We start from the raw sequence: 12,236 nt of genomic DNA, 5'->3' as shown, positions 1-12,236 counted from the left end.
GTCCGACGTTATATGGGACCACACACGATAGAAGTGGGATAATCGGTTTAAAAACCATGGGGATGGATCCCAGAACTGGGTTGGTACACTGTCCTCGGGCATGCCCTCAAAACCCTTGCTTGTTTCCAGGTTGGGGCTTATTCTGGCCCTGGTTAGGCGTGTTGTTCTGTCTGCACTGTTATTTCTGCCCCGCCTGCGATACGGCTCCTGCCTGGGTTGGGGTTGATACTGCCCCTGCTGCGGAGGCTGAGGTTTGAAGGGCTTTCTCTGGGTTGCTGGCATATGCATCCCTAGGGACTTCAGTATGGTCCTAGAATCCTTGAGGCCATGCAGCCTGGAGTCTGTTTGCTCCAAGAAAATGCCCGAACCTTCAAAAGAAGGGTCTTGGACGGTATTCTGGACCTCTGAAGGGAGGCCTGACGCCTGGAACCATGCTGAGCGTCGCATGACTACCTCTGAAGCAATGGTTCTGGCCGCAGCATCTGCTGAATCGAGGGAGGCTTGCAAGGAAGTCTTAGCCACCGCCTTCCCTTCCTCGATTAAAGCCGCAAACTCAGGGTGTGCGTCCTGGGGCAGGCGATCCTTAAACTTGGACACTGCTGTCCAAGAGTTGAAGTTGTGTCTTTTGAGGATTGCCTGTTGGTTGGCTATGCGTAGCTGGAGGCCCCCAGAGGAGTAGACCTTTCTACCGAAAAGGTCCAAACACTTAGCTTCCTTGGCCTTGGGGGACAAGGCTTGTTGGCTGTGTCGTTCCCTTTCGTTGACTGCTGAAACGATTAGGGAACAAGGAGTTGGATGGCAGAACAGGAACTTGTAGCCCTTGGAAGGGGTGAAGTATTTCCTTTCTACCCCCTAACCGTTGGCATGACGGAGGCTGGGGTCTGCCAAATAGTGTTGTAGTCGGACTATATGATCTTTATGAGAGGGAGTGCGATTCTGGAGGGACCCTCAGGGGCCAGAATGTCCACCATGGGATCCTTGTGCTTGACTGTTTCTTCCACCTGAAGGCCCATATTGAGGGCGATTCTGAGGAGCAGCTCCTGGTGAGCCCTGTGGTCTATTGGTGATGGTCCTGAGACTGACGTACCTGCCACAGCCTTGTCTGGGGAAGAAGAGGAAGTGAGGTGCTGCTGGTTGTCCTCATCTAGACCCTCCTGTGTGTCCCCACAGACCTGGGTCACTTCAGGGCCCTGCGGGGCTGGCACCTCTCGAGGTGTCGCAGAGCATGGCACCATCTCGGGTATTGGGCCTACGGGCGCTGGTTGCTCTTGTGAGTCCGGGGGTGGCATACAGAGAGTGGCCTCCCTTGTCCTTGATGGGTGCCTGTGCAGCGACCTAGAATGGCATCGCCTAGACTGTCCAGACCTAGATGCTCTGGAGGAGATGCCCTGTTGCTGGTGGTAAGCCCAAGGGGTCCAGAAGGGCCACTGACCCGGAGGGGCCCATTGCGGCTGCCAGGATGGTTGGGATTCTCTGCTAGCTATTGTTTTATGTCTACTATAGCTAGAAAGCGACCGGAGTCGGCCTCGGATCCAGAGGACGCTGACTGAGAGGACCAGAGCGGTGCCGAACGTTGAGTGGTTGCAGGGTGCCAGGGAGACGTGCCTGGCTGACCGGGACCGCGAACAGTACTGGGAGTCTTGGGACCGATGTCTTGCACTCGGGGCCGGTGACATCGGTGCCAGGCCACCGATGGTGTCAGGGACCGGCTTGCAGTCGCCGCGGGTGGTGGTGGCTGGTTCACCTCCAGTGCTGTAACCTCACACTGGGTCATGGGTGCCAGGGAATAATAGAACACTGAACTCGACCAGAAGCAGTGCCGAGACGGTGACCTACAGCGGTGCACCACTGCCGGCTTCCCTCTGGACGGAGATCTTTTGCTGCCTCGAAAGTGTTGGGTGCGGAGAGGTGTTCGAGGACCTTCTCCAGCCCTTTGTCGGCACTAAACTCGATAGGTACTGGACTCAAGGGGGCCTGTGGCACCGGAGTCGATGGCGCCGGGTCTTGGCTGAGGCCCACAATGTGTCTTTGCGTGCTGGGAGCGTCTTTGAGTTGGCTTAGTCGCTCTCTGGGGAGAGCGCCCTCTTTCCCCTTCCTTGTGCCGCTTAGTCAGTGCCGGCGAAGTCGACCAGTGCCGAAGTTTGTTGTCCTGTCTCGGTGCTGATGATTTATGGTGCCTGGGCAGTGCTGGGTCGCGCATGGATGCCGGGGCACTTCGCACTGAGTACGCCAGGGCCAGTGCTGGTCGGTCAGAGGCTCTACCATGGCCTCCATGAGCAACTGCTTAAGGTGAAAATCTCTTTCTTGGTGCGCGACTTAAAGGCCTTGCAGATCTTGCAGCACTCTGCCTGATGAGATTCTCCCAGACACCGGAGACAGGAGTCGTGGGGGTTGCTCTTGGGCATAGACTTGCGGCACGTGGCGCAAGCTTTAAAACCCTGGGCTTGCGGCATGCCCCACAGCCCAAGGCTGGTGCTGGAAGTAGCTTCCAGACACCTGTGACAATGGATTTCTAACTACTGATAACTAACTGATAACTATGCATGAAAAGCTAAGTGATCGCGAGCGAGAGAGAGAAATTTCCAACGCCACTACGGACAGTAAGGAGGAACTGAAGGGGGGGGTCAGGCCGGCAGGGTAATATATACACCACCACGAGGGCGCTACTGTAGGGGGCTCCCCTGCCGTCCCAACGGGAGCTGCTAAGGGAAAAAGTTTCCGACATCCGTGCACGTGGCACGTGCACACCTAATTGGAAAGGCCGTGAACAATCATTCGAAGAAGACAACAAGTTCCAGACAGAGGAAAGGGAGACAGTCTTGAAGTTTCCTATTTTCTGGCCTTTTCTGTTAATCCCAGAAGGGGAATGGACTGGGCAGTGACCTGGCTGGAGGGCCACATAAAACAACAGATCATTGTGGAGCCAGAACAGCTAAAGGGAGCATTAGAATCCCTGCAGTATTGCACCTGAACACAAGGAGATGATCTGGAGGCGAGTGGCTCAAGCACACTCCCAAACTGAAAAAATCTGGCACCAAATCGTATGTGTGTCTCTCCAACTCTAGATAGGGCTAGTTGGGAGTCATGCAGATCACTCTGACGGAACTGAGGGCAGCTACAGCACTCTGTACTTCTTCTAGCTCCCAACAACAGAGAAGTATTTTCTCCTGTTGTACTTCAGGGACTGCTTCAGTTTGCCACATGATCTATATTCCTTTACACAGTGTCTGGGAGGAGCCAGAATTGTAAATTGACATTTCTGATGACTCTGTTTCAGTTTTCCATAGTTTCCCATTGTATCACTAAGACAGCTGGTAAATAACCTGCATCTGTATTGCACTTGAAGGACCAAAGTCCCATGAAACAGATTTGTATCTTCTTATATTTTTCAGACAGATACACGTAGGCCATGGGCGTTTTAGGATGAGAGGATCATACTTGCAATACTATTCACCAACATTAGTACTGCTTGTGAATGCATGTAGAGGGACTAAAGGCACCAGTGCCAGTTTGTTTTTGCACCAGAGTTGACAGGGGTTGAGTTGGCCTCATGCCATCTGAAATTTTTCATGACCAAAGGAAAGGGCTGAGGTGATGCCTGCCTGGACTTGGCACCTATGTTAGGACCTATATATTAAGGAGAGTACTGTGGTTTAAAAATCTTCCCCAGTTCAAAATGCTAAGTCCCTGACCACTGGGGAAGAGAGTTATCACCATCAGTAGTCACACCAGATTTAATTTGTACTGGTGCATGCTGAGGAAACTCCTAGACTTATAATATGGAGGCTAGGAGAGCTAGAAAGAAGAAATGGTGGGGAAAGAGGCCCCTTTACTGTTTACTTTTCCTTCCACATCTTGGCTACTTGCCCCTCTCATCACTTCATTGCCAGCTACTTAGGGGGGTTGGAGGGGGAGGGGTGGAATGGAGTTGGTAGTGAGGCGTGGCAATTGCAGCAGAAGCCAGGAACTATAACCTGGACATTCGGGCATGGCAACCCACAGCAGAAGACAAGATGTAGCTGTAACTTTTCTATGGCTTTGTAGATGTCCTCCTAGGTATAGTGTCACAGCACTCGATACCCTGCCTAAAATAATCTGTCCTTAATGCTCTGAAATCAAATTATGTTATATAATTTGATTCCCTAATGCTGATTTGGACAGTTGGCCTTCTTCCTGAGGGGAAGAATTATTTCCTATGTTTGGTTATATATGTACACACCTAGAGAAATCAACATACATCTGTGGCTTAGTCTTTTCTGCAGTGATCTGCCATACTGTACTCTGTGAATGTGAGTAGGGCTCTGCTGCTTTATTTCTTCTTATAATTCTGTTTCTGAGAGGGCCTGCAAAAATAGGCTCATAATTAATAAATGAGTGTGATCTTGGTAACTACCATCTGGTAAATTACATTTTTACCTCTAGCAAAATAATGGAACAAATACTGAGGGGAAAAATCACTAACTATTTAAGCACAATAGCACTATAGTCAATAAGCAGCACTAGTTTACCAAGAAAAAAAAACCTTGAGACACAAGCCAGATTGTAATTTTGTCTAAAACCAAAGTTACTACATGAAACAAGGTGGATGAGGTAATATCTTTTATTGGACCAACTTCCGTTGGTGAAAGATATAACCTTTCAAGCCACGCAGAGCTCTTCTTCAGGTCAGAGTTACTACATGAACAGAATACAAAGTGGATTTTAGAATAGCATTTAAATAGTGTTTTCTTGAAATCTTACTCTCAAAATTAATTAAAATTGGCTTGGATATGAAGACTCAGATTGAAACTGACTGATAGACTAAAAACAAAAAATGATAAAATGCAAGGTATTGAATATACTCCTGGGGGAATTCTGCACTAATGTGCAATGCAGAATTTGTGCAGAATTAATGTTCTACACAGAATTTCATTTTCCCCTGCAGAATTGGTGCTGCAGAGCTGCTGGCCACCACTAGGGGTGGCTGAACCGAGCAGAGCCTGGCTCTCCAGCTTGCAAATACAGTATACCGCCAGAGGGAAGGGGAGCTGGAGGATTCCGAGCAGCTGCAGTTCCCAGCATGTCTTGAAGGAAGGAGACAGTGTGTAGGAAACTGCATACATGACCAGGATCCAACATCTGGCTGTTTCTCTCTCTGGGGGTAGGGGATTTGGGTGTCTGGCCCGGGGGGAAGAAGGGGGGCGGGACGGGACACACCCCGCGGCTGGACTCTGGGACAGGGGTAGGGGGCTGCGGTGTCTGGGCTGGGGGGGGACCCTGCAGATGGGCTCAGGGGGGCAGGGAGAGTGGGTTTCTGGGATCGGAGAGGCAGAGCTTTCCCTCAAGAAGTACCCAACAAAAGCATAACAGAGAAACAGGAACGGGGTTGTCATAGGTGTTTCTTTAACTCTCTACTCCTAGGAGAATCTTTTTTGTTGTCTGTATTGTTACAGACATATTGATTGACTGGTATATTTAAATAAATCACCAAAATAATTGAAACTGATGTGATGACATTTTGTTTTTTGACAAATAAAATATGCAGAATTTTAAAATATTTTGTGCAGAATTTTTAATTTTTTGGTGCAGAATTCCCCTGGGAGTATGAATTGAAGAGGGTGGGGGAACAAAGTGTCCACAGGGTACTGCAGAGATAAGTGTGAGGTTTGGCCTTATTTAAGATTTTCTCTAATTATCTTTGTGTCTATGTGGTGTTAAATAGGCTAAAGAACATTCACAGAAGATGTAGGAATTTAAGCTGGCCCAAAGAATCATGAAGTACTTATTGAGAAGGGTAATAGGATGAAATTAAGAAAATGACCATTTAAAATGTATATTAGGAAAAAATGACAAATGTCCTTGGAAAAGGGCTTCCATCATTTCCATTGTCAGATCACTTAAGAAATTTAAAACTAGACTGGCCAATTCAGAATCATACAGTTACTATACGAAACAATCCTGCAGTACCATACAACCTTTTTATTTTACAGTTCTAACTTCTGGTATTAGAAAGCCACTTTACTTTACCTATTTGAAGTGTACAGAAAAATTTAGTCAGGCAAAACACAGTCAAAGTTTACCCCTAGGCAAACTGGGTATTTATTAGATTCTAGATGAAGAATGTTCATGCAAGGAACATCATCTGACTGCATAAAGTAAACACAATAAGACAGCAATAACTGATTTGTCAATTTGTCTGTGTATTTCAAATTGGGTGAATAACTGTGGTGTCTGGATATCACTTACAAGAATAAAAGCATAATTTATCCAAGAAAGACTACTAGGATCTTTTGCAGGTTTCAGCTGCTTGATGATCTCTCTCAAACATTTTATCGACAGATTTTTCTTATATAAAATCTTCTTGTGATACCCTGGCACCCCCTTATTCACCACTGTCATGTAATTAGGATATGTTTTGCACAAAGTATGCATTGTTGTGAGGTATCATTCTAAAAGTCTTGATCTGCTAAACATTAATATCTTGTTGGATTGTATGTGCTATCGTCATATGTGAAGCTATGAAGTTTGGCTATGTATGTGAAACATGTTGTGAGGTTGAAAACACCCACAAGCAGCCTTTCTGGTACAATAGTAAAAAGGTCAAACAATGTTAATGGCTTATTGAGGAAATGCACACAAGCAAAGGATTACTCCAGGAACTGTGTACAATAGAAACCTCTCAGAGGTAGCTCTACACAATGGGAACGGTTTGACTCACGTCACAGCAAAAGAGCTTTCCAAAAAGTGGGAAGAAGATATAAAAGGGGAACATGACATAATGATGGTACCTCATTCTCCCTACAACACCCCAGCTGGAAAGACCTGAGGAACAAACACTGAACTGGCGGATGTGATAGTCCCAGGCTAAAGGGATTTCTAGTCTGTGTATTAAAACCTGGGAAACCCAAGCTGCAAAGCAAAGGCAGCTTGTGCCTCAAGAATCTGCCAGCCTGTTTATCACTCAAGATGAGAATTTGCTAATTCATCTCCAACCTATCTAGTATGTTAAGCTCAGTTTGTGTTTTTGTTTATTTACTCGGTAATCTGCTTAGATCTGTTTGCTATCACTTATAATCACTTTATTATCTATAAAAAGATAGATTTTAACTTATTTTATGTTTTAATCCAAACCAGTGTGAGTTTGACTAAGGTATCTGGGGAAAATCTCAGCTCATTTACCACAAGCTATGCATGGTCCTCTTCATATTGAGGGAGAGACGGACCGGGTATTAAACCCGTATACTGGCCAGATTGACCAGGGCAGGACGGTACTGCTCTGGGGTCCTAGGCTGGGAGGCTGGTGGTTAGCGAGTCTGCAAGTAACTGCAGCTGGGTGTGTCCCTACTTGTGTGAATGCTGGTGAAAGTGCAAGCTTGGAGTACTTTGCAGCTTGTCACAGCAGCACAGTGTGAGAGGGAGCCCAGGCTGGTGGGTCAGAGGGCTCAGTGGTACCCCAGTTTCAGGTGGCACCCTGGGGGGAACCTGTCACACTTCCCACATTCACTAATAATGTATTCATTTCAGACATCAAGTTTTTTCTTAGTCTCTTAAGATCCTAATTTAAACAACAGCAAGATAATTTTCAAAGTAACCCTTCCGTTCAGAGAATCAATTCTGGGCAAAGACACTGACAAAAGTGTAATACTTAACATTGCAACATAGCAATTTTCAAAGCACCGGTCAAAAGTTAATCTGACAATAACCCATGTTTTACACACAAGTAAAGAACAGTTGTAGATGCATGCAAAGACAAGAAGTTTCAAAGTACTTACTTAAAATGTCATCTATATTTCCACTATCTAGACTTGTTATTTCACTTCTTGCTGGATTCAGAAGCCACGATACCTGTAAAAAGAAACAGGTTTTAAATCTATATTTAACATTTATAATGTTTCAACATTGAGAAATAACGTATCTCACAGATTTTAAACATCATAGGTTAAAAATGACAATACATAACATAGCAAAAATTCAAGTAGTTTCAGAAAAAGGCACTACAAATTTGTAATTAAACTTTATTTACGTATGTATAAACCCCTCATGCAGTTAAAGTATTATCTGGTTATAACCTATTCAATTTTTCCTCCCTATTCTTTCAGTTCCAAATATGTTCAGTAAATATTACAGGTAATTTCTATGCCTTGAAGAAAAAAAATCTCTATTCAGAAATTTATATTTTTAAAAACAGAAGACCAGTCCATTTACTCCTAGCAGTGAAATGAAAGCCACATATTAGCAATCCAATTGTCTTACTCCACAGAGAAAGATTTAGGAGTACAGTGTTAGCCCCATCTAAGAGTTTTCAGCTAAGAGGGTTTTTTTGTTTGTTTGTTTCGGTTTTTTTAAATTGCAGTTGTGCCCAGCTGAACTAGCTTTGTTTTCATATCCTCATTTTCTATGGTTCCTCACATCTCTTCAGTCCTTGAATGCAATGGCATTCAACTGTATTAAACGTTTACAGAACCTATCACCATGACAGTTAGACGCTTCAATTATAAAATTAAGTTACATATCTGGACTCAGTGTAATTACTATGGCAATACCAAGTTCTATCCACATTTACTTACCATTTGTTTTAAAAAAAGAGTCTAATAGCGTGATTAGCAGTTAAATGTAGAAAAAACATTTCAAGCCAGACAAGATATAATCAATAACAGATGAGGTTTTGGGTATCACATTGCCTTCCATTCTCCTCTCTGCAAAGATTAAGATTCCTTTGTGGTGCAGGGAAATCTGGAAGGTAGAGAGGGGGCAAAAGCACCAAAGGAAAATGTATGAGAACTAGACAGTTTCACTTGCAGCTGTGTGAAGAAACCACACTAGCTTATCAATTTCACTTTTCGTGCATAGACACAGGGGCTGAATGGTCTCCTGCATAGGCCATTCCTAACGCAGAAATCAGCCATCACAGAAGGGAAGGTGGAATAGAAGACAAGACACACCACAGCTAAATCTTCACTAATAAAATAGGAGAAATTTAACCACAGAATAACTAATGCTTGTTAGCTATCCCACTGTAAAAACATAGTGGAGACAAGACACTGTCCTTTTACCACAATGTAAATGAGGCAAGGTCAACCCTGGGGTAGTAGGAGGGGCATAAGACTGCTGACCTCACCTAGTTACCTCATTCTGAATTATACAACTGCCCTATCTCCAGTTAGGATATTACAATGAGATAAACTATTGTTAAAAGAGAGATCGAGAGAGAGAGATCTTTGTGTCAATTAAGACAAAGCCTTAAAGGAAGAGGTGGACCAAGAATCCCAGGAAAGGTGGAGAAGGGGAAAAAAAACAGAAGCAATTGCCTCATTTGGGATGGAGATTGAGTTTATTTTGGCTCACGTTAACAGTACTTGTAATTATTGTATTGTAGCATAAATGAGACTTACAGCCCTAAATCTATGTATACTTTTCAAGTGGTATGTGAAGGGATGTAAGCAAAGTCTCTCTTTTTCCCCTACTGGGATTATCTAGCTTTTATTATCAATTCCCATTAAGCATCTATGATACTGATTTTAGATTTTCTAGATTCCAGTACCATCATAATTCAAGTGACAGGTCTCCCCTAGATGTTAGGAACATTGGAACGTTCACTTAGGCATATGTAAATCAGCTTGGAAAACCATGGTAACATGTAACAGTAAGGCGTTATCTGTATCACTCAACCTGGTCCTTTTTGATTTTCTAAAAAACAATGGTATCTAGGGGAAAGCTTATAGAAAGCAAGATGTCTATTACTGAGACAGTGTATCTACAGTAGCTGTTTTTCAGTACCTCTCTCATACATGGACTGTTGAAGTCTTGGAATTCTAGTCTATATAAGTTTTTATACCATGGTCATCAGCATGGCATCTGAAGGCCTTCCAGCCGTTCTTTAAGCAATATGACTATACACCTGTCTCACTTGTTGTCGTCTCAGGGAGAGAAGTTTGTGCACTGGAGTGTCTTAATTTGATAGGGTTTCAGTTTGGGTTTTTAAAAATATATACATTGCTATATATTTATGTAACAGAAAGCAAGGTCAACAAAATGCACCTTGCACTTGGAGTGGAAGGTGGAAGTTTGTGATGGTCCTTAGTGGTTTGAGCATTGGCCTGCTAAACCCAGGGTTGTGAGTTCAATCCTTGAGGGGGCCATTTAGGGATCTGGGGCAACTATGGGGGATTAGTCCTGCTTTGAGCAGGGGACTGGACTAGATGACCTCCTGAGGTCTCTTTCAACCCTGATATTCTATGATTCCACAGTCTCAACCCAGCTCCAGAAAATGTTCCGTCTCCTCCACAGAATAGATTTATCCTTACTGCAGAATTGTGAAGTCCCAAAAAACTGAGAGTCTGAAATTATTTCCCTGAAGACTACTGGGTTTTGGGACTAGTCTCCTCTGATGGTCTTCCCATTAAGACAAGAACATGACGTCCAGATATCTTCTCCAAATCCTGAAAAACTAAGAAAAAACCTCCAGAAAGTGGGACCTTCTAAGATATACCACACAGGTCTGCAGAGGAACCTTTGTGACAGGCTTCTGTGTGACGCTCCACCTGCATTGCAGTTTCAGCATGTCAGATCCCCTGACATATCAACCTGAAAGGGTATAATTTCTTAAAGCCACAAATCTGTCGTTAGCATAGTGTTACTGTAGCAGTGGCCACAACTTCTGAAAACAAATTTTATCACCTGCATGTTTATTGTGGTAACCTGGTTTCAGAGTCAAAATACTAGTTTTACATTATCATGGTGTTTAGTAATATATGCTTACTTTAAATGGGGCAGGAACTCCCTAAGTTTTTATGTTCATATTTGTAAAATACATCTTACCACGATGTGCATGTACTTTACTGAAAACCAAGTACAGGGTTCACTGACCAAGATAAAACCATACCCCAATCCAGAGAAACAAAATATAAACTAGCATTTCCATTACAAACATGTGAGGCAAACCCTTCAAAGAGAGGAGCCTTAAAGAAAAAGTAAAATGTTTGGTAGCGTTCTCGAAGTCTGTTATTGCACCAAGGTTTGGTACAACTAGCTGTCTCTACTGAAACAAAGCCCAAAAAACAGAGTCTTCAGACATTGCAGTGAAGATAGAGTGGCACTTAGACACTCATTTCTCATTTTTGTTAAAACTAGCGTACAGTATACCTTTCCCCAAAGCTCCATTAGTCTGAAGCTACTGAAATATTCCATTTCTCATGAGAAGTATAAAAGAATGGAGTCCAATATCTTTGTAAAAAGTTGTGACATATCAACATATTGACAAAACAGCTGAGGATGCCAAAACCTTCACAATGGATGGATAAGGCTAAATGTAAAAAAAAAAAAAAAAAAAAAAAAAGTGTATCTTCTTATATGAAACATTATGCCAATCAATATGCAACGTTTATGTTCAGTTCAGAGGTTTTTAATATATAAACTGCCCAAGGCAAGAAAACATCGCCTTTTGACCCAATAATCCATGAGATGAAAGAAGTTTTTTTTTAAATTACTATTAATATTCAACATGAAGGGAGATGCAGTTTCCTTATTTAAATTGCTAAGGAGCTACACTGTTCTGACAAATTTTATCTTGGCTTCTAGTGAAGTCTATGAATGCCACCCTTGGGCAACAAACAAGATCCTTTTGAGGAAATCATCTCTGAATGTCAATTGCATTCTTGTTCAAAAACAGGCATTGAAGGTATGCTTTTAAAAGCATACTGCTAAACAAAATGTGCCAGAACAAAAATATTGAGGTAATCAGAAAGTAGTAGTATATTTAAAAATATTTATTTAGATTAAATAATAATAAAAAAGTCACCTATAAGACCTCTAGATACCTTGACACTTACTTAATTTTGTAATAGTACAATACGCACAGCAGCTTTTAAAGTCAAACATCAAACAGGAACAAACTAACTCAACTCAGCCAACAAATCCACTAAGAAAACCTTTTCACCAACAGAGTTTCATGGAATACACCTTCAATGGTCTCCAATAACTTTATTAAATAAATGGCTATTATGGTATTTACTACTAAGCAAGGGCTATCTTAGAGTTTCATTGGGTCTATTTGTAACCTCATAACTTTCTAAAACATTCTCCTTTGTAGTTGAACTTAATACTTTGTTTCAACCCAAATGTGATTTTTGGTGGAAAGTCTCAGTGAGATCTGTTTCCCTATTCTTAAGCGATAGAAGAATGGGGGAGGGGGAATACTTCTCACTGTGAAAAGGAGACTTTTTGTACATTTGATACTTAAAAATGGACTGATCTTGAGA

General features: G+C 43.0%; 1 protein-coding gene across 2 annotated transcripts in view; it reads right to left on the bottom strand.

The window, feature by feature from the left end:
• ERP44 (endoplasmic reticulum protein 44) overlaps nt 1-12,236 on the bottom strand; it is a 124,407-nt gene that overhangs the window by 95,555 nt on the left and 16,616 nt on the right. Inside the window, exons 1-2 of one of the 2 annotated variants that reach the window (XM_027824290.3) lie at nt 8,547-8,677; nt 7,752-7,824 (exon numbers count right to left, since the gene is read on the bottom strand). In XM_027824290.3, coding sequence (XP_027680091.1) covers nt 7,752-7,824; nt 8,547-8,549 — 76 coding nt within the window. In that variant the 5' untranslated portion in view covers nt 8,550-8,677. Of the gene's footprint in view, nt 1-7,751; nt 7,825-8,546; nt 8,678-12,236 lie in introns of those variants that run through there. The other variant, XM_037893430.2, reaches the window with a different exon arrangement.

The sequence above is a fragment of the Chelonia mydas genome, chromosome 2, assembly GCF_015237465.2.
Source record: "Chelonia mydas isolate rCheMyd1 chromosome 2, rCheMyd1.pri.v2, whole genome shotgun sequence".
Taxonomy (NCBI): Eukaryota; Metazoa; Chordata; order Testudines; family Cheloniidae; genus Chelonia; species Chelonia mydas.
The sequence above is the reverse complement of the archived record's forward strand: the minus strand, read 5'-3'. Positions and strand labels throughout refer to the sequence as shown.